Source organism: Jaculus jaculus, chromosome 10, assembly GCF_020740685.1.
Source record: "Jaculus jaculus isolate mJacJac1 chromosome 10, mJacJac1.mat.Y.cur, whole genome shotgun sequence".
Taxonomy (NCBI): domain Eukaryota; kingdom Metazoa; phylum Chordata; class Mammalia; order Rodentia; family Dipodidae; genus Jaculus; species Jaculus jaculus.
The window spans coordinates 77,204,588-77,231,378 of NC_059111.1; the positions used below are offsets into that span (position 1 = coordinate 77,204,588).

The window sequence follows — 26,791 nt, forward strand, 5'->3', positions numbered from 1 at the left end:
AGTAGGCTGTGTATTTCATTCTGTTCATGTATTAAATCAATAGGACCATCATGCCTCAAGCACATATGCCAGGCCAGGGACTGATCTATTCAAGCAAACAAGCTGCAATCTATAAGGCCACATCCAGACACGATCCAATCTGTTTATCAATAACGACTCCACTCACATTTTTTTCTTTGAGTCTTAAATCCCAATCATTTGCATTGTCTTTCATGAAGAATTAGTTTCGTCTGGAGCTGGGGAGATGGCTCAGTTAGTAAAGGGACCTAAGTTCAGATCTCCAGCACCCACATAAAAGCCAGGTGGGAATGGGGGCCTACCTATAACCCAGGGCTCAAGAGACAGAGACAAAGATTCCCTGGATTGAGCTGCTCAGCTAGACTTGCTGAATAGATAAGCTCTGAGTTAAAGTGAAAAATCCCATTTCAATAATGTACGATAGAGAGTAATCAAGGACAATATCTAACCTTAGTCTCTAGTCTACATGCACGCACACATGCATGTGCGTGCACACACACACATAATGAATAAAAGAATTTTTTTCCTTACTCCTTAATAGAACTCCTTTTGTTTCTTAACTTGTAAATTAAAAATCAGTGTAGAAAGTATAAAAATCCCTGCTCAGTTTCATTTGATTTCAAACAGAACTGTTTTTAGTTCACTTTGATCTTCAAAAGATTTCATGGGGGCCTGTTGGTTGCAGGGTACTCTACATTCCGATAAGACTGAGCCATTTCTCACAAGGTCTACCATGTTCCTTGATCCTGGGCAGCCATATGAAAAAGGACTGTGTTGCCTGGTTTCTAACAATCTGTCATCCAGTGCAGCTACACTGAGGGCCACTAAGAGCATCACACCTGCAATTTGCATCCTACAGTGGGATCTCATCCAGTTGAGGCATTCCTGGCAGACCTCGACTTTGAGACTGGCTGTAAATACAGTGAGATCCTATCTGAAAAATGGAGTTGGGGGTCAATAAGAATGTGAGTAATCTCAGGTCTCTCCAAGAATATGAAAAAATATAAGTATTCTTGTTACAGCACCTTTGATTAAACCTTTTTGTTGTCTTCTAATAAGTTCCATGGTCCTTCCATGCCCTCTTAAGATTCCACTCTCCTCTATGCTGTTCATTCCACCCACACTACCACCTCCTGCGCTCCATGCCTTCTCCCATGTGCTCTGCCAAGCACAGCTGCCTGAGGAGTGGGCTTTATCACCCACTCTGACAGATGTTCCTAGTGAGATTCCACTTTTGTTTCTTTCACCTTCTCAGCTCTCAGCCCTTCTAGGACCCTGTGTTACAGACCTGTGACTATTCTAGGAGGAAGGGGTCTTCAAAGCCTTGAATGTGATGCTGAGGAATGAATGCACAAGCAGTGAAGCCCCCCACACACACTTTACTTATTTAAAGAAAACACTTGACAGAGGTACACAAACCCAAACCACAGTGAAGTACCACGTCACAGCCACTAGAATGGCTATAATTCAGAAAATGGAAAATAACAAGTGCTGGTGAGGATGTGGTGAAACTGAAACCCTCAAACACTACTTGTGGTAATGTAGAACATAAAGAAACTATGGGAAATAGTTTGCCAGTGCCTAAAAGAACAAGCATAGAGTTACGGTTAAGTTCAAGAACACTTTTTATTTAGTTAGTTAGTTTTATTTTGTGTGTGTGTGTGTAGGTGGGTGTATGCCATGGCATGCACGTGGAGGTCAGAGGGCCACTTCATGTGTCAATCTCCACCTTTCTCCTTGTTTGAAGTAGGATTTCTGGTTGCTCACTGCTGTGCTTGCCAGGTTGGCTGGCCTGTGAACTTCTGAGAAATCCTCCTGTTTTTGCCTCCCATCTCAAGATAACTATATATATATATATATTGCATGCTGGAATTATGTGGGGCCCTGGGATCTGAAATCAGGTACTCATGATTGCACAGCAAGTTCTTTATCCACTGAGCCCCAAAACTCAACAGTTCTACTCCTAAATGCATATGCTCAAGAGAAATGAAAATACAGATTCACACAAAAAGTTACATGTGATTATTCATAGCCATATTATTTACATAGGCCAAAAAAAAAAAGTGGAAACAGTTCAAATGACTATCAAGTGATAGCAGGTAAAATGTTCTGGGGCTGGACAAATGGCTTAGCAGTTAAGGCACTTGTTTGCAAAGACAATGGACTCAGGTTTGATTCTCCAGGACCCATGTAAAGCCAAATGCACAATGCGATGCGTGCATGCATCTAGAGTTCGTTTGCAGCAGCTAGAGGCCTTGGCACACCCATTCTCGCTCTTTCTCTATTCACCCCTCTCTTTATCTCTTTCAAATAAAAAAAAATACATTTTAAAAGTGTTCCGAACATGCAATATTATTTGGCAATAGATGAATTGGCCGAGATGTTATCATAAAATCATTATGCTAAGTATAAAATGCCAAGATGGTAGCTTGAATGTAAATGTCTTCCACAGGCTAATATGCTTGAAAACTTGATCCCCAGCTGTGTGGGAAGGTGATAAGCCTTTAGGAGGAGGAGACTTGCTGGAGGAAGTGTGTCATTGAGAGTAGGCCTTGGGGTTTTATAGTCTGCTCACACCTGCTGTTCCTTTACTTCCTCTTTGTTAGTGGGACTCCAGCTTCCTGCTTTGCTTTCCCTTCCATGATGGATTGACTCTCTGGAACTGTAAACCAAAATAAACTCCCCTTCCCTCTGTTGTTTCTGGTCAGAGGTTTTATTTCAGCAACAAGGAAGAAACAGATAGAGCCAAATACAAAAGAATAGATATTGTAGGATTCATTTGTATGAAATATCCAGAAAGGACAAATATACATAGACAGTTAGTGGTTTCCATGAGCTGGGAAGGCTGAGGAATGATGGTGAAGGGGTGTGGGGGTTCTTTTTGAGCCATTAAATGTGTTCCAAAGTTAGTTTTAGTAATTATTGCTCAAATCTTGCCACTGCAAAGAACTCCAGATATATGTGCCATTGTACATCTGGCTTTATGTGAGTACTGGGGAATCGAACCCAGGTCAGTGGCCTTTGCAAGCAAATGCCTTTAATCACTGAGCAATCACTCCAGCCTCCTGAAAGTACCCTTAAAACCATAGAATTGCCTGGATTTTTTAAAGAATCATGTGAGAGAGTAGATAGCCACATAGAACACTCTTTTACTAACTTTTACATCACTTTAAAAAAATTAAATTGTAAAACAGTTCTACTGGATATACTATGCCTGTGATAGGAAATCTGGCCTTTGTGAATTGTAGAATCTCACAAAATTATTTTGCTCAAATTTACAAGATTTTGGATGAAGGCACAGCTTTTTAATGTAACTATACATATATTTCATTGCCATGTCCTAACCACATGAGTTATTGGGAGAGGTTATATGATAGCATAACCACAATGATAAAGTAAATTCAGATTCCACCCTCCTCCCCTTCTCCCCTGACTCAAATAATGCATTAGTCCTGTATTTTCAGAAGCATTCATGAAAAAGATTTTGATCAAACTACTAAAGATTAGTCATGGACACAGTAGAAACTCAAATGATAATTGCCAGTCTTCTATTTCATAGGAATTGTTCTCAGATTGCCAAGTGATTTATCACAAGAATTAAATTTACATGCCAAATTCTGTTCTATCCCTAGAAGTATCTCCATGACAACAAAAAGCCACTCCTAATTTTTGCAAGCATTGCTTCAGGGGTATTTTGAGGGATAATGTGGTTGCTCAATTATTTAGGATTCAAGCAATAAGAGAAAAAAAAAGGAGGGATTAATGACAGAAAAGGCATTTTTGGCATTTTTATTGCAGTGCATGTCCCTGCAGAGAAAGGCTAATGATCAACTAAAAAGGTATTTAAATCTTTGCTCAACAGTCCAAAGGTTCATCTCCTTTCCTCGTGGCCCTCCTGCTGCCCCTTACTGCCCACTTTCCATAGCAAGCAACACTCATAATCATAAGTAGAGCTTTGCTCTGCGTCCTCATGCCATGGAAAGCCATTTGGATACAGAGGCTTTTTCCTTAGGCACACTTAGCTTATGCAGTCAAGATGGCTGAAGCAAGGAGTAACTAGCAAGGCAAATACATTGTGAAAGCAGTTAAAGTGCTTCAACTCATTAGTGCTCTTGGGAACTCTGGGTTGAAGCTTCGTACTAGTATTTACACTGCAGCTCCAAGGGTCTAGTGGCTGTTTAAGAAGACATCAAGCACATGGACAAGTGCCTTAGAAACCTGACTCTTGCACATTTTGGCTAAAAATTCTGTTTTATGTTCTCTTTAAGGCAAAATACCTCCTTTACAGAATATTTGTGAGTAGTCAATGGAATCTTCTTGGAAGCACTTAACACGGTGCCTAACCCAATTACCTGTGATGAGAGTATCATATATATGATGTCTTCAGATGAAAAGTCTTGACAGGGCAAAAACAAATCAATCAATCTAAGTCCAGGGGTACAATGAGCTTCTTTATGAAAACAAAGAGAAAAATTGCTTCTTTCTGGGAAAAAAATAATACTTGATATCTCTTAAAGTCAGAAATTCAGATCTAGTGATTAAGAAGAAATTGCTTATTATACATTTTAAAAAATGACTCTATCAGAGAAGAAAATTAAGCATTGAGTTACCATAAGAATCAGTAATTCCACTACTAACATACCATATATATGGCAGTTTGATTCAAGTGTCCCCCATAAACTTAGGTGTTCCAAATGCTAGGTCCCCAGATGATGGCAATTAGGAAATCAGTGCCTCCTGGAGGCAGTGTATTGGTGGGGACAGGCTTATGAGTATTATAGCCAGGGTCCCCTTGCCAGTGTTTGGCACACTCTCCTGTACCTGTTTTCCACCTTATGTTGGCTAGGGGATGATGTCCACCTCTGCTCATGCCTTCATTTCCCTCCTGCCATCATAGAACTTCCCCTCATGTCTTTAAGCCAAAATAAATGCTTTTTTTCCCAAATGCTGCTCTTGGTCGGGTATTTCCTGGCAGCAGTGTGAACCTGATTGCAACAGTAAAGTTGGTACCAGAGAAGTGTGATTGCTGCTAGACATCTGATTGTGTGGCTTTGGCCTTTTGGAGCTGATTTTCAAGAAGAATGTGGATGAATTTGAAATTGTGACCAAAGATAGGCCTTGTAGTGCTGTAAGTTCAGCTTAATGGACTATTTTGGTCAGAGTTGAAGGATCTGAATATAGTGAGAACTATGGACTGTGAGGTTTAGCATATGAGAGTAAGAAAGAGCTTTGCCTGGAGTGGGCTAGAAGCAGTGTGTGTGAGAGGCTTGCTGTTATTCCCTTATCCTGAGAACTTGTTCAGGACTGCAGGGCATAGAAACAGACTGGTGTGTGTAGAGGAATATGGCACAGAAATGAAATCTTTGGGCTGAAACTTCTGTCAGTTCAGCTTCAATTGATATGATAGCTTATAACCTTTCAGATTGGGCCAGCTGACCTGCACTTGGGGCAACAGGAAGAATGTAGGCTCTTCTAAAGGGGTCTGAGTGCTCAAGGAGTTCCTATTTTTCAAAGTCTGCTTCATTTCCCCCTGGATTAACAAACTGGTACCCTACTTGATATTGTATAAGAAGTATAAGAAATGCAGGAAAGAGAGGGTCATTGAGTTTGCAACATAGTCCTGTGTTTTGGAAATGGCCATGGGCAGTGTGAAGCATGTTTGCTGAATGCCTGCATGGAGACCTGATGGAGCTGTAAGCATTAACAATGGGTTGCAGCAGAGACCCAGTGGTGATGCCAGGACTACAAGATGACTGCTAAGGAGAGTTGACGTCCCTGGATGAAGTTTTCCAGGACTGTGAGTAGCCTAGCCAGAGAGGCAGAATTGGAACTCCAGAGGTTTGTTGCTGGTTAGAATATCAGACTTATATATTTGTCACTGACTAGAGTTGTTGGACCTAGAACTACAGAGTTTGATGTGTGCCCTGTTTAAATATTGTATTGGTTGAATATGTCTTTGCTATGCCATCCTTTGCAGTGGGAATGTGTATTCTATGCCATTATGCATTTTTTGACTTTTTTGGTATTATTTAGTTAAAAGACCTTGGATTATGGAAATGTTTGAACACCATTAGGATTGATAAAAAACTACAGGGGCTTTTAAAGATGGACTGAATGCATTGCATCTTACATCATGTGTGGACATAGTTTATGGGGGCCAGGAGTGGAATGTGGTGGTTTGACAGGTGTCCCCCATAAACGTGGGTGTTCTGAATGCTAGGTCACCAGCTGAAGGCAATTTGGAAATTAATGCCTCCTGGAGGCAGTGTATTGTTGAGGACAGGTTTGTGGGTATTATAGTCAGTGTCCCCTTGCCAGTGTTTGGCACACTCTCCTGTTCCTGTTCTCCACCTTATGTCAACCCTTTTCTCAAGCCTTTGTTTTCCCCTGCCATCATGGAACCTCCCCCTTGAGTCTGTAAGCCAAAATAAACCCTTTTTTCTCAAAAGCTGCTCTTGGTCAGATGATTTCTGTCAGGAATGCAAACCTGACTGCAACATGTGGTAGTGGTATATTAAAAAACGCAGCAACAGCACATCACTTCAAAGGACTCTGCAAGGGCATTGCCATGTAGCAGGTCTGAGAAGCATGGAAGAAAGCAGGGAGACAGACACAACATACAAATACCCATAGGATGGCCCATAATTTCTAATGAAGTGAAAATCACAGAACGAGAAGGAGACTAGAGTATTAAGACACACTGATATCTTTGTTGGCTTTGACTTGTGCATAAGTATAGTACATTGTTTGGGTTGCTTTTTGGGGGGGGGTTGGTTGGTTTTGGTTTTGGTTTTTGGTGGAGTGGTTGTCTGTATTTTCACTCTTTGCAGCTTGAAGTGATTGGCAACAAACAGGAAAAGATGGGGGTATGGAGTAATACAAAATGAGTGGTGGTAGCACCACAAGGAAGTTCAGATTGCAAAATTGGAAAGCTGAAATCCAGATTCATATAATGTCTTGGGAACTCAGCTCTGATATGTAAGCAGCAACCAGAGGAAGGTGGGGTTGGTAATTGAACAAGTTTACACTGCTTACAAAATGCACAAATATCTACTGGGACCACATTTAGGAGACACAGTAATTTCCATCCTGACAAGACAACCTTTGAGCCATCATATAACTTCTATGTAAATACAGCCACACTGTTTAATAGAGATGCATGGACGTGCTGGGTATTTAGTGGGCAGAATAAACTGGGAGCAAAATTGTTATAATTTAAATCATTATGACTCAATGTGAATTTGTTAAGTTTCTCTATCTGAACAGTTCACCCTGTGGGAACAAATTAAACACTTTAGAAATCTTCCTCAATTGTTTTACACTACTTGGCCCTTTCTTTGTACTAAACTGAAGAAAAAAATTACTATGGTGCCCCAGAACATTTCTATTTTATATGCATTTAACTATGTACTGTTAATTGCTCTTCAATTGTTACCTGCATTCCCAGTTTATGAATAAGAAAGCAATGGCAGGAGTGGTCTTTTTATCCTAATAATGCAGGTGCTGGTGTTTGTCCCATGATTTTCTGCCCATGACAAACAAGTAAATGTACCTCCAACACAATGTAAAAGATTGTCAGAGATGCCAATGAAATTTTCCAGGGCTGATTTCAATCTCAAATTCCTATGCCCTACCCTGTATATGCAAACTGATGGCCTACTTAAGATCTACAGTGTCTCTGAGGACTCCTAAATCCTCTATAGACTGTGTTCAGCTAAGATTATCATCTTGATGTTGTCTCAGTTGCTGTTGATCACAGTCTCTAAACTTCACACTGGCACTGGAAGGAACAGTATAGAGAGAAATTATATTACTGGGAAACATAACAAATGGGTAATATCTGAAAACAAGAATGATACCATTTTTCAAACCATATCTTCTAGACATTGTTAAGACCAGCAGACCTTATTTTTTAAACTGAGACAAGCATATCTTTATTTATAATAGAAGTAATAACATATCATGGGACATTGTTATATAAAAAATACAGCAGTCATTTCAAAGTAGCAGGAGACCTGTTTTGACCTCCAAAGAGCTATAAATATGGCTTAAGCATATCAAAACTGGAACCAGGCTCCCAGACTCCCGTCTACCACTCTTACCTTTACCTCAGGGAAACTGCTTTGTGAGAAGGGAGGATAAAGAGAACAGATTTGAGAACAATCCACACCCTTATAGCCTGTGGGGTATATTCCTTCTGGGAAGCATTTTGGCTCCTTTGCATCCCCATACAATTGTGAGGATTTTCCTAAATGTACTGACTGGTTGATTAGAAGGGCTCCTTCCTTAGAAGCCATTAAAAAATCATTGACAAAAGTTTGTCTTGGGGATTCAGACAAATTGACTTCAAGGCTTGAGATTAAAAGATGTCATATTGATTTACAGCAAGATGAACTATTAGGTCTCTAGTTCAAATGCCTATGAGCTTGCCTATTCTGTTATTATCATTATCATCCACATTTGCATTTAAACCAAGTTTGTTGGAGTCATGATACTTCCCTTTTTTTCTCAGGTTGTGGTGTCTCGAACGGTATCATTCACTCCTCATGTGAATTTTCGCCTGGATTCCCACCCTGTTTCTCCAGAAGTGATTGTGGAGCACCCCTTAAACCAAAATGGCTACACACTAGTTGTCACAGGGGGAAAGGTAAGCCCTGTTTCCACAAGAAGTTCCATGGATACGTTCTTCCAGAATGGGTATCATGTGTTTTGTTTTTATAACTTCTCTCTTCATCTGAGATTCACAGCTCCTCCATTAACTTCTTTCTTGAGTATTGCAGAGATCTTCTGAAAGAGTTAATCTTGAGATTCGGCCTCAGGGAGGTCTTCTTTAAGCATGCAAGTGTGTACTTCTTCCTTAATGCTGTTTCACAATGAGAATAAACACACAGAATGAGAATTATAGAACTAAGGCAGAGCTGTAATACAGACAGGTAAACCCTGGAAATGACTCCAGCCAGAAATCCCTTTGCTCTGAGAGAAAGATGTACATCTTAATACCAGAATGATATTGACCTTAAAATTTCCAGAGGTTTTCCCCACAGCTTTAATTATACCCTCATTATTGCAAACTCATCTCAGACATGGCCAAATATTCCTAAACCTCTAACATAGCATGAAATGCTTAGCAATCTGTACAGTAATGCTAACTTATTTTTTTTTTGAGAGCAAGAACTCACTATATGGGCAGGAGAGATGGCTTAGTGGTTAAGGTGCTTACCTGTGAATCTTAAGGACCTTGGTTCAATTCCTCAGGACCCACATAAGCCAGATGCACAAGTGGTGCATGCATCTGGAGTTAATTTGCAATGGCTACAGGCCCTGACACACCCATCCTTTCCCCCCTCCCTCCCTCCCTCTCTCTCTCTCTCTCTCTCTCTCTCTCTCTCTCTCTCTCTCTCTCTTGCTCTCTCTCTCTATCTCCCTCTCTTCACTATGTCTCTCAAATAATAAGTAAAAGTAAAATGAAATAAAAATTATTAACTCAGTGTTTTGCCTGGGTTTTCCTAACTGGAACTCACAGGATCCTCTGGCCTCAGTCTCCTGAGAAGCTGGCACTACAGCTGAACACCACTGCACCCAGCAAATAGTGTTAACTGTTTGTTATCACACACAAGCCAACAATAAAGGAAAGGAAGAAGTCCGATTTTTTTTTAATCACTTAACCATTATTATTTGATTTGTCACATAGGTACTATCTTAAGTAGACCCCAAGAAATGACATTCATATGTAGCTTTCATGTATTCTGTTTTTACTTAAACAAACCCAGATTCTCTCTGGAAGCTCATTCTGTGTCCCTTCTTGGCAGATCACCAAGATCCCATTGAACGGCTTGGGCTGTGGACATTTTCAGTCCTGTAGTCAGTGTCTCTCAGCCCCTTCCTTTGTACAGTGTGGCTGGTGCCACAATCAATGTGTGCGATCAGACGAATGCTCAGATGGGACATGGACTCAAGAGATATGTTTACCTGCAATCTATAAGGTAGGAATCTGTCATCCATCATGCATATTTCTTGGTGGGTAAAAATCCCAATGATGAAAATTCACTACAAAACTTAGTGGATTCATTTAGTTGTGAGAGTGCAACCAAGGCACCCTCTTCTTCTTGGCTTTGTCCTCAAGGTGTTATGGGTACACCCCCTCAGCCTATGCTTTAAGTGCTTATTTCACTCTCACCAGGGCCTCTGAGGTCAACTGTTCTCTCTTAGGTAAGTCTGTGTGCACCACACCATGGTAGACAATAGCACTGCCTCCTGTCTCCTCACACTGGGGCCTCTTCTCTCCTGATCCACTTCATCTCTCATTCCTCATCATTGACTCTATGCCAGGGGCTTTAAAAGTAGCCTCTACCAACAAACAGACAGGTCTCATGCTCATGGCATACCCACAATGCCTATGCTAGGCTGTGCAACCTCGCAATGTCAGCCATCCTGGACCAAAAAGGACAGGTTTCTTCCTCTTATAGTATGCAGGGGGTGGTCTTGTACCCTTACATACAAGACCAGAGGATGTTTCCCAGAACCATGTGAGAGAGAGAAACAAGCAGAGGGTCAGCACCTATGTGTGGCTATGAATCTTCTCTCAATGTACCCGAATGAGAAATAATAGCTCAGCAGCTGGCTACCCAAACACCTACCCTTCTGAAAGCACTTTGTTTTGTTTTGTTTTTTTTCATTCACTCCAAAAGAAGTATTTATTGAAAGAATGCCAGGGACTTACACAGGGACATACTGTCTGGAAGGAGACAGAAGTGTGTCCTGCTAAAGAGAGCTCCATTTCTGTGTATGTGCTTCATCCTTGACATTGCAGCCACACTCTCTATTTCTTTCTCTGTTTAAGTATAGATGAGGCACTATGAAAACCTCCACTGCATTTTAATTCTTAGTCTAAAGGCATTTTGCTTAAAAGCACTACTACTCAAGTGAGGCCCCATTATGTATTTTCTCTGTGTGTATGTATAACACTTGGACTTTGGAAACACTTCTTGTGAAAGATTTAAGTTAAAAGGCTCAGTTACCTGGTTCATGCTCAAGTAAACAAAGTGTCAGAGAGAGAGAGAGAGAGGGAGGGAGGGAGGGAGCACCGCCCCAAAGAGAATGGCTGTTTTCATTTAGTTACGGTAAGGGGCAAAATTTGCAGTGGGTGACTAGGTTTTAAATCAAACCATTTGTGAGGTGTGACACAATTATCAAGTCTGAGCTTGATCAGCCAGTGAATGAACTGGAAGAATAAAAAAAAAAAAAAATTAAACCTAAACTACAGTATTTATGCACATTTTTGTTGCTCAATATTCTTTTAAAACCAATCTGCAATTTTATACTTTTATAAACACAGCCTGGGAAATTTGAGATGCTAGACATTTGAACTCTTCATATTCCATTGAAAAGATATAGAGCGAATGTGTGGGGGAGGTGGGGCACACACACAGGCACACACAAATCACAACAGTTCTATTTCAGAAGTACTCACATTGGTATTTTAAGACAGAAGGTTAATAACTAGTACAAATGGAACATGTACGTTTGACCACCCTTTGTTTCATTTTACTAATCAATAAAGCCTTAATAAAATTGTTGAAATCAGTGCAAATATTTTAGAATGTTTTGGAATCAAAGAACCTCTCATATATTTGAATTCCCTTCCTCTTCCACCTTTCTTAAGTCCAGAACTCTGCAGTTGATGAATTTGAAAAGTTGCATGGTATCATGCACAAGCCAATGAAGCGTGGGCTGTATACAGAAGGAAAGTAGTGCAGCTGAGTCCATAAATCCTCTCGATTCATAGCTGTTAGGAAGATTTCATGCCGTACTAGACCGTGACATTTAGCATTCTTATTGCAAAAAAAAAAAAAAAGACAGATTAGTCATTTTTTCTTATCCTTCTTAAACTCTACACATTCAAAATCCATCTGATGTATAGAATTTCACTTTCCAATACATGTACATTAACCTGCTTTTCAAGGTACATGATGTTCAGTGGCTGAAATTCTTTGCCGTTTCAGAAACAAGAGATTTCAAGATAGTAGGCCTAATATGTTGTTTGAAATGTGTCATCTGATCTTATAGTTAAAGAGCAGTGAGAAATGCCTCAGAAAAGGAGGAGCACTTTCCCAAATGTATTCTGAAATTAGCAGGAAAAAAGTCATATGTTATAGGATTGAAGTCAATCCCAGAAAGAAAATACAACTATTTGTTAATTTATGAAGAAACAACAACATTATCTTGTGGGAGCTTAAAGATAACGTAGGCAATACATTGCCACTAGGATCTTTGTGACTTCATTCTTCCTACTAAAGCAGAAAGGAGGTTTCTATACTAAATTTTAATTTTCAAGATTTTTGTATTTTCATATATTTTATCAAAGTGGGGTTAAGAAACATGATCTTAAAATACTGTAGACCTGGACCCAACAGTGACATGATCTTCACCTATGCAAGATGAGATGAGACCTACTTTTGTGGCAGTGTCTCCCTGGCAGGCAGCTGGGAGACCCAGCCTCTGTAGTTCAATGCTGAACAGTCATTTTCTACCCACAGTGTTTCTCTACATTTCAGCATAACTCAGAGTTTTCCAGCTCATTGCTGGAGCTATCCAGTGGTGTGTGGCCTGCAACTGCTTCCTTCCTTTTCCTCTGGAAGAGAGTAGGTTCTTCCATAAGCTACTGAGAAAATGTTCAGCTCAGAGAGACTAGAGATAGCCTTCTGAATCCTGAGGGTCACATGGAGGTTTTGCAATCTCTATTTCTACTGTCCCTAATTAACTAAGCTACTCAGTTCTCAATTCCTTGCTCCATCCCTTTGCCTCCACAGAAAGTGACCTGTGTCTAGTGCTAGGCATCAGGGCCAGTGGAAGGCAGAGGGCTCAGGCCTTCATCAGCATGGGCAGCTGTTTTGGATGGGGAAACCTCCTCATTGGAAGAGGGAACAGCATCAGTGTGTCCACCTCGGGCTGAAGAGGGGCCTGAGAGAGTTTGAAGACTTGTGCTCTCCTACTGGATTTCTAACACAATAACAAACTGATTTTTTTTTTTCCTAATAGTTCTCATTTGGCTAGACATAGACAAGATAAATTTTTCATGAAAGGCACAACTGTTTCATGGATTTTTATGGGTAAAATGGCTGTTCTAAATGCATTAAGCTAAGACTTTAGAGGGGTTTAGTGAAAAGGGTAAGTAAAGACTTGGTGAATATTTACTCCTGAAGGATGGGAATGTTTGCAAATTTGAATTCTGCTAAAATTCCTGCTTAACTGGAAGACTTACACAGGCTGGGCTTTAGCAAACACTGTTGCTGGCTACTGAGTAGCCTCAATCTACATGCTTTACTTTCCCACCATTGTACTTTAGAGCACAATTTACAATATGTCCCCCCAAAAGAGCATTTCCTCTCTCAATTGTCACATAGCTCCCCAGGAGAAGCTTATTTTTAACTTGGAAATGTGTTTTGCTTAAATAGTTTTAGCCTAAAACAGTTGTCTTACATAACTGGTAAATATCTAATATTACCTTACATCATAATTGCCAGTGTTTTATTAATAACCTCAGAGTTCACTGTTGATACATCAAAAATGAACTTGCAATAATACAGTAAACTTATTATTTACTGAACATGGGACAAGAAATCTTTAAAATGATATACAAAATATTGTCAGTGGATATAATGAGAAAAATCGCTAATAATTTGGGACTATTTCCAGTTTGGATTTTTAAATTTCTGATTCAAATAGTATACTATACATGATAAATAACATTATATAATTTTAATCACCTACCATGCACATGGAAAACATTAAATAGTCACCACATATAATTATATAAGAACAATGGGAGATCCTAAGTCAGAAATATAAATGAGTAGACATAAAGAAGGAGAGTCGCAGATGCATCTGTCAGGGCCTGGCACACAGGGGTGCTTTATAAAATACATATATAGGGAGTGAGTAAGGGTTCCATGCATTTAATACCACCTCTGTGCTTAGTGTTTGATAGCTGCCAAATACAACTGAGCAAACACAAAGTAATGAAAGTAATATTCTTGTTATGGATTATCTTGTTTTCTTGGGGTAAGGAATGCCATAGCAAGCATTGGCACAGGCCAGGCTGGGCACAGACAAGGTACATACTGGACCTTGGCTTACAGGGCCCATGACATTTCAATCAGAGTTGAATGTTGAGACCCACACATGAAGGAGTTAATCCAAAGTTATAAGCCATTAAGAATCTAGGCCCAACGTGTGTCTAGCCTTGCTTCCGTAAGGCTCTAGAAACAAGTTAATTTCAGAGTGGCCAAAGGTCCCTCAGTCTCTCCAAGGCTCCTTATTCTTGGCCCCACTTCTAGATCACCTAGAATCAGCTATCTTATCAGCATGTCAGGTTGTTTCAGTGTTTGTTGGAGATGCTTTGGGATTTGTATCTCCTCCATTATATTGAAAATTCGACTTACAAGATTGTGGGAGACTGGAAGAATATTGGACTACTTAAGAATACACAGCTTTTTTGATTTTTCTTGTTTTCCACAATATGAAAAGTAATAATATATTGGATTTTTTGAAAGTTCTACATTTCCCTTGTAGGTTTTTCCCACTAGTGCACCCCTTGAAGGAGGGACAATGCTGACTATCTGTGGCTGGGACTTTGGATTTAAGAAGAATAATAAATTTGATTTAAGGAAAACCAAAGTTCTCCTTGGCAATGAGAGCTGCACCTTGACATTAAGTGAAAGCACAACAAATAGGTAAAGAACTTAATGTGCTCTGCTGTATTGGGTTTGGAAGATTCATTTTGGTTTTGGAGAGAGGGAGGGAAGGAGGGAGGGAGGAAAGGAGGGAGGGAGGGAGGAAGGGAGGGAGGGAGGGAGGGAGAGAGGGAGGGAGGGAGGGAGGGAGGGAAGGAGGGAGGGAGGGAGGGAAGGAAGGAATGATGGGTGAAGGAAGACATAAAAAGAGTTGCTCAAAATGTCCACTGTTGAACTAATACAGGTCTTGGCCTGTCATACGATGTGTGGATATGTTTTGTTGTGTTTTTAGGGAGATTAGGGAAAGAGAAAGGCAGTCAGTATAGCCCAGATGAAGGAAAGAGGAACCTAGCATCCAGTAGTTTTGCAATTATTAAGGTAACAACTCTTCAAAAATTGTCTCGGTAATTTGAAAGAGGGGTACTCCATCTTCAAAGTCTTCAAATACCATCTCCAAAGGTGTCTGCGAAAACCAGTAACTGACTCAACACATATACTGTGTTCTAAATTTGCCTGCTAAATTTTGAAAGGGTAGTGAAACCTCTAATCACGTTGTGTATGTGTGTGGTGTGTGTGCTCATGCATGTGGAAGCCAGAGGTTGATGCTCAGTGTCTCCTAAATAACTTTCCACCTTATTTTTTTAAATATTTTATTTTTATTTATTTATTTATTTATTTATTTATTTGAGAAAGAGAGCTCGGGAGAGAAAGAGGCAGTGAGAGAGAATGGGCACGTCAGGGCCTCCAGCCACTGCAAACGAATTCCAGGCGCATGTGCCACCTTTTGCATCTGGCCTTTGTGGGTCCTGTAGAGTTGAACCTGGGTCCTTTGGCTTTGTAGGAAAGTGTCTTAACCACTAAGCCATCTCTCCAGCCCCCCACCTTATTTTTTGAAACAGGGTTTCTCATTGAACCTGGAGCTCACCAATTCAGCTAGACTAGCTAGCCAGCCCACCCCAGTGATCCATCTGTCTCTGACTTCCTAGTGTTGGGGTTACAGGTACATGTTGTCATGCTCGGATTTTACACGGACACTGGGGACCCAAACTCAGGTCCTCATGCTCACCCAAAAAGCTCTTCACTGACTGAGCCATCACACCAGACCCTGACATTCACACTTTGAGACTCTTTTTTTGGACTTTTGGATGAACTTAAACTTATTTTCAGGTTTTATCTCAGTGGAACATCCTCCACAATCTTGGGAGGTAGCAAGAACTTCCCTGCACTACTAAAAGTATCTGAGTATCTTGTACCTAAATTCCAAAGAACTAGAGTGTGGCTTGAGGCAAAAATTAGAGTAGACAGGTCCTCTCTTCTGAGATAAGACCTGTGCTTTTACACTCTACATATATCTTCTCAAAGCCTTGAATTCTATAGCAAGCATATAATCCAGAAATCATTAGTTATCATGCAGTAATAATAACTGAAGTTTTGTTGGCTGAATCTTTATAGCTGAACCCACTCTACCAATTGATTACTTAAGAGAACTTATCTCAGGATTATTAAAGATCTCAATATATTCACTTTTCTGAGACTGAAACATCAATATTTGCTAGCTTAAAGACAAAACATTTTATTCTAGAAATATCCTGTGTTCTCCAAATCTCCTTATGAATTAGTCTGTAAAATTAAAGCATAATTCATTGTTTCTTAAGAAGTTACTTAGTAAAAAATTATATTTAAACTTTTTTAGTATTATAAAATTATTGATTCAAAAGTAATTCTGTGGAAATTCCATTTCAATTTCCTTTAATTTAAATAAAGGCATGACAGCCACAACCACAGAAATATACTTTTGAAGGCTTTGATGAAGAGTTGGCTTGCTCGTCACTTCGTAAGTTGCTGGAGCACCACTACGTTATCTTCAGTGTGTCAAACATTATTATCCCTGTAGCTTTATAGATCACTGTGTACTTTAAAAAATATTTTTTATTTATTTGAAAGAGAGAGAAAGAGACAAAGAAGAATAGGCAGATAGAGAGAATGGGCACACCAGGGCCTCTAGGCACTGCAAACTCCAAACACATGTGCTACCTTGTAATCTGGCTTACATGGGTACTGGGGAATCAAATTGTGTACTTTTTTAATCTGTAGTGATAGCTTTTTTAAATTTCTTGTGGACATACTCAGTATATAAACAGCATACATTGATACCATCCTTTCCCTCATCCTTGCCACTCCTCCAAAGGGACTCTCCCCCTTGAGGATGCTGGTCGTCCCCATTGTGAGTCATGCATTGTGGGGGCAGCCATCCGTTATATGGAAGAGGCAATGTCTCTGTGCATAATGTCCCAACTTGTGACTCTAACAATCTTTTCACCCCCTTTTCTGTGAAATTCCCTGAGCCATGTTGGGTTTGTTTTAAGTCTACTTCAGTGATGGGCTCTTAGGAGCTTCTAGATCTCTGCTTTGGTAGGTGTTGAGTGTCCTCAGTGTCTATCTCCTTCACTGGTGTGCTGATATCAGGTTCACCTACAAAACAGCACTCTTGCTTATTTCTTCAATTCCACTATGATTTCAGATGGGGCCTTGGTAAAGTACGATGGGTCATTTCTCTCCTCAGGTCCCACTTTGGTCTGAAAAGAGAAGCAGATTCTCCTATGGAGAGTGAAGTCAGCACATGTTAAATGGGATAAAATTGTTAGAGATAATTGAATGGGTGTAAACGCTCTTATAGTCCAAGATTATTGGGAGCTTGATATTAGAAAGCAAACTCATTATCTGGATGTGATTCTGACTTGTTTTCCAGTTCTAGCTATGGGTTCCTTTCCACTGAGTGGATCTGTAAGCCAATCCAAGAGCAGATGGTCACCCACCATGGCTGTGTGCTGCTATTGCACTTATGTGAGCATCAGATCATATTGTTTGCTTCTAAATAGCTTAGACCTCGAGTTGCTTGGACAATTGTTGGCCACTTTCACCCAGTAGCTCATGTAGCACCTTCTAGCACTAGACAGGCTGCCTGTGGACAGGCTGCCTTCCAGATTCCACCCAGGTCTCTCCATGTTCCTACCAATAGCATATGGTATTTTCAGCAGTAGAGTCTTACCATTAACCTCTGATAGGTAATCAAGTGCTCTGACAAAAGTCTGTATTGTTTTGGGAAACCTTGTAAGGTCTCTCTGATCAACAGCTCATTGTGGGTATTAACCACATCCTGTATTTGTGTACTTTTTAATTGGTGAAGTCGGCATGGATGAGGTCTAAACTTTCCTACTACAGACAATGTAAAGTTTTTTATAATAGTACAAAAAAATAGAATTATATGATTTCCAACCTTAATGCTTCCCCTGAAACTGCTTAATGCTCAGCACAATTTGGAGTTAATGTCCCATCTCAGCAATACAGCTAACCCAGAATACTCAACTCTGCTTTTTTCAGATTGAAATGCACAGTTGGTCCTGCAATGAATGAGCATTTCAATATGTCTGTGATTGTTTCAAACAGTCGAGGGAAAGCACAGTATAGTGCATTTTCCTATGTGGTAAGTTTAAACATTACTTTTCTCATGAACTAGGATGTAAGAGTTTTTATTCAATCTGCTCAGAGTGATTAAATTAATAAGTCACCTTATTTTGTTGGGCTTTTTACCCCCCATTCAGGATCCCATCATAACAAGTGTTTCTCCAAGTCATGGTCCCAAAGCTGGTGGCACTTTACTTACTGTAACTGGAAAGTACCTCGACAGTGGCAATTCTAGACACATTTCCATTGGTGGGAAAACATGTACTTTGAAAAGGTACTGTACATTTTTGTTTGTTGTTGGCATCCACCAAGCTGAATCTGTTCTTGGCAGGGAGGAGTCAAGATGTTTATTTGCTCTCCTGTTAACAAGATCCTCTGTCCCACATCTATCTCTCTGCTTCTTTTTGCTAATTTTTCTGCCATCCCCTTGGTATTTGTTAATCCTCCCTTCTCATTTTTGCAGTTCTATTTTCCCCTTTATTGTGATATATCATCTCATCCCAGCTCTACTGGGGGTGTAAGGCTTGGGTCAATGACATTTCCTTTAAAATTCAAAATTAAAATGTCACTTGGGAGGTTGTTTTCTACTTTTTAGAGCTGAAAGAGCTCAGCTTACTCAAGTACCAGAAGTATGTTGAAAGTTACTTGAAACACCAGATATTTTGAGGTCAGGGATGGTTTTCCAACAACAAGCATAAGCTTGGTATACAGTCAAATGTAAACAGCCTACTCTAGAAAGGACTGGATTTTTCTAGACCACCTCAGGAAACTCCCATATAAGCCATTGACATTTCATTTATGGATGTAGTTCTAAATTTTGTGTATCTCTAGTAGCTAAGGTCTACTTTTTTCTTTTTATCTCCCCTCTAGTGTGTCAAATAGTATTCTTGAGTGTTATACCCCATCCCAAACTATCTCAGCTGAGTTTCCCATTAAATTGAAAATTGACTTAGCTAATCGAGAGACAAGTAGCTTCAATTACCGGGAAGACCCCATTGTCGATGAAATCCATCCAACTAAATCTTTTATTAGGTAAGTAAAAGTTCCTGACAGGTATAAGAAAAGAATGAACATACGGATGATTTGGCTGTAGAATAACAAAAAAGAATTGCATTTTTATCCCTGGCTTTGATGCTTTTGCACTTCTTTTGAAGGCACCTTTCCAATTCAGTAGAGGAAACTACATTTAGGTTCTGAGTACAGTTTGACTTTATTCATGCTACTTCATGCCAAAAAGCATTTTATCCTCTTTCATTATACTTTAAGCAGATAAATCACTCAATGTGGTACCATAGCATCTATGCATTAATACTATGCATATATCAGACGTATATGATATATACATGTGTGTGTGTGTGTGTGTGTGTGTGTATGACTTGAAATCACCTTTTATTCTATTTTATTTTATTTTATTTTATTCTTTATAAATCTTTGAATCTTTATAGTTGAACTCATTCTACCAAATGACTATTTTATATATAATAGAACTTATTTCAAGGTTATCAAAGATCCCAATATATTCACTTTTCTGAGACCAAAACATCAATTCTTGCTAGCTTAAAGATAATACCATTTCATTCTAGAAATTTCCTTTGTTCTCCAAAACTCCTTATTATGAATTAAGAGTCTGTAAAATTAAAATGTAATGTTTGTCCAGCCTGCTTTACATACAGCTTTTCTCTATACCAGATCAGCTTGAGTAAGTAGTTTGTTGGATCCAGTTCAACATGTCCTGTTTCCGTTAGTTCTATCAGTCTAGAAACAATAGTTAATGTACATTTTTCTTTCAATTTTTTAGAGAGAAAAAAATGTTTCTTTTATGTACTTGGTGAATAAAATACAAAGGCATTTCTTTGGCTTATGAAATATTAATTTTTAAAAACTATTTTCAAGTTTCCAGAGAAAAGTTCCCCTGAATTTCCACCTGACCTTGGTTGATCCTTTACTGAATAGTCACTGCAATGATAAAACTGACCTCTAAATACTCAGAGGGGAAAACCTCTCATTGTTGCCATTTTTCTATTTTATTTTGCCAGTGGTGGGAGCACAATCACGGGTATTGGAAAAAATCTGAATTCAGTCAGTATCCCAAAGCTGGTAATAAATGTGCATGAAGCTGGAAGGAACTATACAGTGGTAAGTCTTTGGGGTAACATGTCCATGCACAGCTCAGCACCTCTGCCTCTGCCCCCTGGTTTCCAGGGCACACTGGAAATTTTAGTTTTATCTTTAATATGTACTAGTTTTCTTCTTTATAAGCACTGGCCAAATAGGTCCACAGCTAAAATTCTGTAGCCTCTTAGGCTGACACTGTAAATACACAAGTTTAGACCCATATGAAGATCGTCATCTTAAGACTGAAGTTTTCAAGGTAATACAACTCACATCACTCCCCTTTGTCCCTGTGTGTTGCATTATAGACCATGGACCATAGATCCACTTCAGCTTGTGATGCTATAGCAGCATCCTTCTCTTAGGTTTTCCCATAACCTCTGTTCTTCATGCAATTTTTCTTGTTCCTTTGTGAGTATGTGACCAAGTAACAAAAGAGAGCATTAAAGTAATGTTGTGTCCTGGACATTGGTGGTATTTGTCATTTCTCCACCTGTCGTAGCTTCATTTACAAGGTCAGCCATTATTTAGCTGATTATTTCCTTAAAGGTGATCAACCCATTTTGTGCTTTGTTTTAATAGCTACACTAAAATGGTAACTTTAGGCTGACCCATGTCTGTAAGAGCAGCATTTGGAAGGTGGAGGCAAGAGAATGAGAAGTTCAGAGTCATCCTCAGCTAAAGTGCAAGTTTGAGGCCAGCCTGAACTACATGAGATCCTGTCTCAAAACGCAACCCCCTCCCTCTCCCAAAAAATAGTAACCTAAAACCCAGAGCTCAGGAAGATTGATGTTATTTATAAAGATTCGATACTTTTGTTGACATTTTTTCCCTGCCATAAAATGCCACAGTCTACTCTACTCATAATGAAGATCCTAAGTGCTCTCCTTCACACAGGGTCTGGAATGGGCAGGGGGTTGATTGAATTACAGCACTTTCTTTGAGATTTCCCCATCCAATATTTCTTAAAGACTACAGCCACTGTATTCTTTTAATTACAAAAACCAATTTGGGGCTAAAAATGTCAAGCTAAATCACTAAACAATAAGGTCATCTCAAATGAGATTTTTCTTGACCTTCTCAATCATGCACATTGCATCACCTCTAACAAGTATTATTAGATTTTTATCATATTCCTGAGAGATGGTTCTCCAGGGAACCACTGCACAGAGTAAAGGGCTTGAATCCAACCCCATACATGGCCACAAACAAAGTTAGAATGCCACTGCTATTAATTTGGGGACGTTAGTTCTCCACAACCAGGATACAATTTTTCTTTCACCAAATAAAAATAGCACTAACCCTCTTTGTTGTTGGCATGTGATTTTTTTTTCACAGTAGAAGTCTGAGAAGTGATTTATTAATTAGGATCAAGTTGCCATTACCAAGATAACAGCTAAACATGCTTTCATCTCTCTCACCAAAAGATGACACATGGAACAATTCTTGGCTTCTATCATTTGTTTATGACCAAAGATTTATTGGAAACCTTCCAGGTGTCATTTATAAGGATGCATATCCAACACAAGAGTCAAACAGTGTAGAAAATAAAAGGCTTATCTGTTTACATATCTGGAAACATATCTGGAAAGCTTCTATTGCCTTAGCCACAAATATAGCTTACAGTAGTATTGTACATTAGAACTGGGCAGGAGTGGCATTCAGGGGACTTATTTTACTAACCACTATTTCACTATGTGCCACCCTACTCATTTGTGAGTATTGCCTTTCACAGAGATGTGTGCTTCTTCTGTGTTCCCTGTTACAAGTTGACCATGATGAATTGAACCCATCTATTATTTAACAAATAAAAATCTATGGTTAAGCCTGACTGAGAGCTACAGATTCAGCCACAATAATTTTAAATCCAGTAAGCTCAAATGCATTTAAAATAGAAATAATTACCTTCTTAATAAAGTGTCTATTAATTTGTTAATTAATTTGCACATTGGGTCTGAGAAGTTGGCTATTTATTTTGTAGTCTTAAGGTTTCTGTTTTTAGATAGAGAATTATGGTCACAGTAAAATCCTTCAGTTCTGTTTTTCAAGATGACAGGAGCAAATAGCATTGAGCATTATAAAATAACTTTGATATAACACTAAATAATATTTTATTCATATTATATCTTAGACGTATCTACTTCCAACATACATCTATAAATATAGAATAATTTTTTCATTATGATAAGAAAATATCAAACAGCAAATTCTGTTTGTGCTTTTTGTGTATATCCTGAGGGCTTTGCTATTATGGGCATAAGTAATTGTTTTATCTTCAACTATACTTGTCAAAGAAAAGGAAATCTAAGGGATGTTGTTGCTTGTTTGTCTTTTCCTTGGGGGAGAAACGCAAACGTTTAACCTTAAATGTACCACTTTTTGTTGCTGGTTTTAGTCTCAGTACAATTAAGAGGAAACTGCATTTTCCAAAATTCCATAAATCAGAATTTCAAAGAGGAAGACTTGAAGTGAGAGATGAAAGGGCATGAAATAATAATAGCAGAGCCTTCATAAAATAGACAGTATTATAGAAAGAGGAGAATGAACCAGAAGTATATAGCACAGGGATTAAGACAGTGACTGTTGATATCAATGACCTCTGATATAAGTACCCTACTCTGCCTGTCAGATGCGTGGCCAGGTTGGATGAAGTATGCTTACAGGGCTCAGTGTCTTCATCTACAAACTAGATACTCATGACACCTACCTGTAGGTCTATCGGGGGCATTAAATGAAACTGTCCTTGGAAATGATTTTGGCACTTAGCACTTAACAGCTTTATACACTAAAAAGATACCATCAACATAGCTGTAATGCCATGTAGTAGTTGGCAATTCACATGGCATTTTAACATAGCATCCTAGATTGTGAGAAACACTTAAATTCCTAAGTTCTGCATGAGAGCATTGAGATGTGGGATCTGAACCAAGAACTTCTAACGGCAGCTCCCACTGGCCCACAGCTGCTTCACAAAACCAGAAAGCAGTTCCTGCAGCAGACTGCCCTGTATGCCTAAGAAAAATTAAATAAAAGAGCAAAGACCACCTGTTGACAGCTGACCATAGTTTAGAAACTCTGGGTTCCTATCAAAACTGACTTATCTGGCCAGGTGTGGTGGCACGTGCCTTTAATCCCAGCACTCAGGAGGCAGAGGTAGGAGGATCACCATGAGTTCAAGGCCACCCTGAAGCTACATAGTGAATTCCAGGTCAGCGTGGGCTAGAGTGAGACCCTACCTCGGAAAAAAAAACAAAACTGACTTATCTGGAAATGTTTGCATCTATTCTTTTTATAAAAATATATTCTTCAGCATTAAAAAGTTAAATGCAGAAGGTGAGGAGATGTCTCCACAATTAAAAGGTGCTTGTTGTGAAACCTACCAGCCCAGGTTTGATTTCTCAGTAACCATATAAAGCCAGACGCACAAAGTGGTAGGCACATGCATTGGGAGTTCATTTGCAGTGGCAAAAGACTCTGATCCTCCCATATTTTTCTCCCTTCCTAACTCTCTTACACACTCTCTCTCTCTCTCCCTCTCTCTCTCTCTCTCTCTCTCACACACACACACACACACACACACACACAAACACATTCGCCTAAGTTTTTTACTTAAGTGCAGATTTTATATGACAATTCTGTGTTTTTAGTTGCTTCAGATGTGAAATGCCAGACTTGCTGTACACGTTGTCTGTAGGCCCTGCTGACGATGGATAACCGTATCTCCCTATAGGCATGTCAGCATCGCTCTAATTCAGAAATCATCTGCTGCACCACGCCTTCACTGCAACAGCTGAATCTGCAACTCCCCCTGAAGACCAAAGCCTTTTTCATGTTAGATGGGATCCTTTCCAAACACTTTGATCTCACTTATGTACATAATCCTGTGTTTAAGCCTTTTGAAAAGCCAGTGATGATCTCAATAGGCAATGAAAATGTACTAGAAATAAAGGTAAGAACTGCTTAAATGCTCTCAATAATGAACATGAACTTCATTGACTTCATAGCTTATATGAATAGAATTATTGTACTTGATCGTTACTGTCTTATTCTACATCAGCAAATATCAAAGCTTGAAAAACAAATCCTTTTGGCATAAGGCTAAAAGATAATTGTGCATTGCTTTTTAATGAGGCAATTTAAACCCCTGTCTTGTATATATTAAGAGGTAGCAAATGCTAGGCATAAATCTGTTAAACAGGCCTCCTCAGATGTTTTATCCTGATGATGTTATACATTCCCACATATGCTTCAACTAAATGTGCTCGTTATACAATAAACAGTAACAGCCTTGACCATAAATACAGCTATTGTAGTTCCTGTATTTCCTTGTAAAATATGGAGTTTTATATCTGGGTGTGGTTATCTACCAAGTTAATTTATAAATAGATCTGTAGCAAAATCATAGATCATCTTTTATTTTCTTCTTCTTTTTTTTTTTTTTTTTTTTTTTTGGCTTATTAAGATAGGGTCTTGCTCTAGTCCTTGCTGACCTGGATTTCACTAGTTAGTCTCAGGGTGACTTCTGGCAATCCTCCTTCCTCTGCCTCCCCAAGTGCTGGGATTAAAGATGTGTGCCACCATGCCTGCCTGGCTCAGATCATCTTTTCTAAGTCAGCCTGTTGGAAACAAAGAGCACGAAATCCCAGAGAGGCTGAATAGCTTGAGAAATGACAGAGTAGGAGCCCACAAGAATGGCAGAGCAAAAGCTAGACTGCTGCTTTCTGATGTGATTTTGGTCATTTTATTTCAAATAATAGTAAAACAAGCAAATTGACCAAGACTTCAACCATCCATAACCCAGTCAATAGAAAGCACAAAATAGTTGTTTCAACCTGCTATTCTTCATTCTTAGAAAGTCTCCTGAAAGACCACATGGCTGTACATGTGCCCAGACCCAAAGCCCTGATTCAGATGTGCTGTAAGCTTCCATAGGTCATCTCTAGCCAAGCTGGGTTCCCACTGAAATGTTTCTGCGTTTTCAATAATATTTTATCTCTGAACCAACCTGTGCATACATTCACATGCATACAAATTTAATAACCTATGATTGTGTTTTGTACAATAATTAAGCAAGCCCAGCATGAAATTAAATGGAAACCTGCTTCAATGAACAGTGTGTTTACCACACCAAAGTTCTTTTGTCTGCTTCTTGAATTAGTTTTCTAAGTGGGAAAAGAGCTTTTATCACTTCTGAGTGTGTTTTTTTCCTCAATAAAACTAATCTACTGTGACCTTTTGCTTTCAACAATTACTGTGTTTGCTGTTTGAGAGATTCCATTTGTTTTCTTTTTCTTTTTCTTGTTGAAAACAAAGGCTTGGGTGCAAATAGTTTTACACCCAGAGAAACTTTTTCTGTTCCTGTGTCGTGATGGACAGATTGGGGACAAGTGATTCTTTATCTACCCTTCCAAACACAGTTGGATGGAAGAGAAAACTCCTTCCTCTGTAAATTAAATATTGATTACTCAACATCCTACAAAATTGTTGGACCAAGAAAAAGATAATTTGACATCATCCTTAGCCTATGGATGGTATTTCCAACATGGACTAAGAATCTCTGGAGTTAGGCACAAAGCAGTTTCAACATTTTGGATGATTGAGACCGGGGGATAAGTGGTTTTCAGGCCTGGAATCCCAGTGCTGGGGAGGTCTTTAGTTCTTTACCACTAGATTGTCTAGCAAAAGGCATGAGCCCCAGGTTCGGCAAGATACTCTATCTCAAAATTAATAATAACAAAGGTGGAGTGCAGATGATGAAGGCACCCAACATCAATCTAATTTCCATGGGCATGTGCACACTACACACATACCTGCGCCTACATGCAAATATGTACATACTCACACTACACACACACACATATCACACACATAGCCAAAAAGAGAAAAGGTTATCATGATAGTTTCCAACTCCAGTGTGGGAGTTGCTTCAGTGATCAGTTGGCCCAGTAACTATATCCTAGGTAAAAAAGGTCACACTAATTTTAGGGTGAAAGAATACGACAAGAGCCAGGCATTGTTGTGACACCTTTAATCCTAGCACTCACTCAGGAGGCAGAGGTAGGAGGATCACTGTGAGCTCAAGGCCACCCTGAGACTACATAGTGAATTCCAGGTCAGCCTGGACCAGAGTGAGACCCTACTTCAAAAAAACCAAAGAGAGAGAGAGAAAATACAACAGGAGTCAAAGATCAGTCGTTCCTCCAAGTGAATCAGGCAACCCCATGAATACAGGAGATTATTCATAGCCAAGATTTCAAGTCAACTCAGACTACGTGTGGACAGTAGTCACCAAAAGTACACATGTAAGAATGCATAGTAAGGCACAGTGCTCCTACCAACAGCAGTTCAGATTCATTTTCACTGTAACACAAGATCTTGTTGTCTGTGATGTCATCTAAATCTTATGTAGACCTATCAGCTTGGAGTGTAGTAATGACTATCCCCACTTAGAAATAAGTAAACAA

General features: G+C 39.3%; 1 protein-coding gene across 2 annotated transcripts in view; it reads left to right on the plus strand.

Annotated features, from left to right (window-relative positions):
- The window catches only part of Met (MET proto-oncogene, receptor tyrosine kinase), a 124,690-nt gene that overhangs the window by 65,904 nt on the left and 31,995 nt on the right, over positions 1–26,791 (plus strand). For both annotated transcript variants that reach the window (XM_045160175.1, XM_045160174.1), the window contains 8 exons: positions 8,531–8,665; positions 9,828–10,001; positions 14,590–14,750; positions 18,132–18,234; positions 18,353–18,489; positions 19,086–19,247; positions 20,252–20,351; positions 24,058–24,276. In XM_045160175.1, coding sequence (XP_045016110.1) covers positions 8,531–8,665; positions 9,828–10,001; positions 14,590–14,750; positions 18,132–18,234; positions 18,353–18,489; positions 19,086–19,247; positions 20,252–20,351; positions 24,058–24,276 — 1,191 coding nt within the window. The remainder of the gene's footprint in view (positions 1–8,530; positions 8,666–9,827; positions 10,002–14,589; positions 14,751–18,131; positions 18,235–18,352; positions 18,490–19,085; positions 19,248–20,251; positions 20,352–24,057; positions 24,277–26,791) is intronic.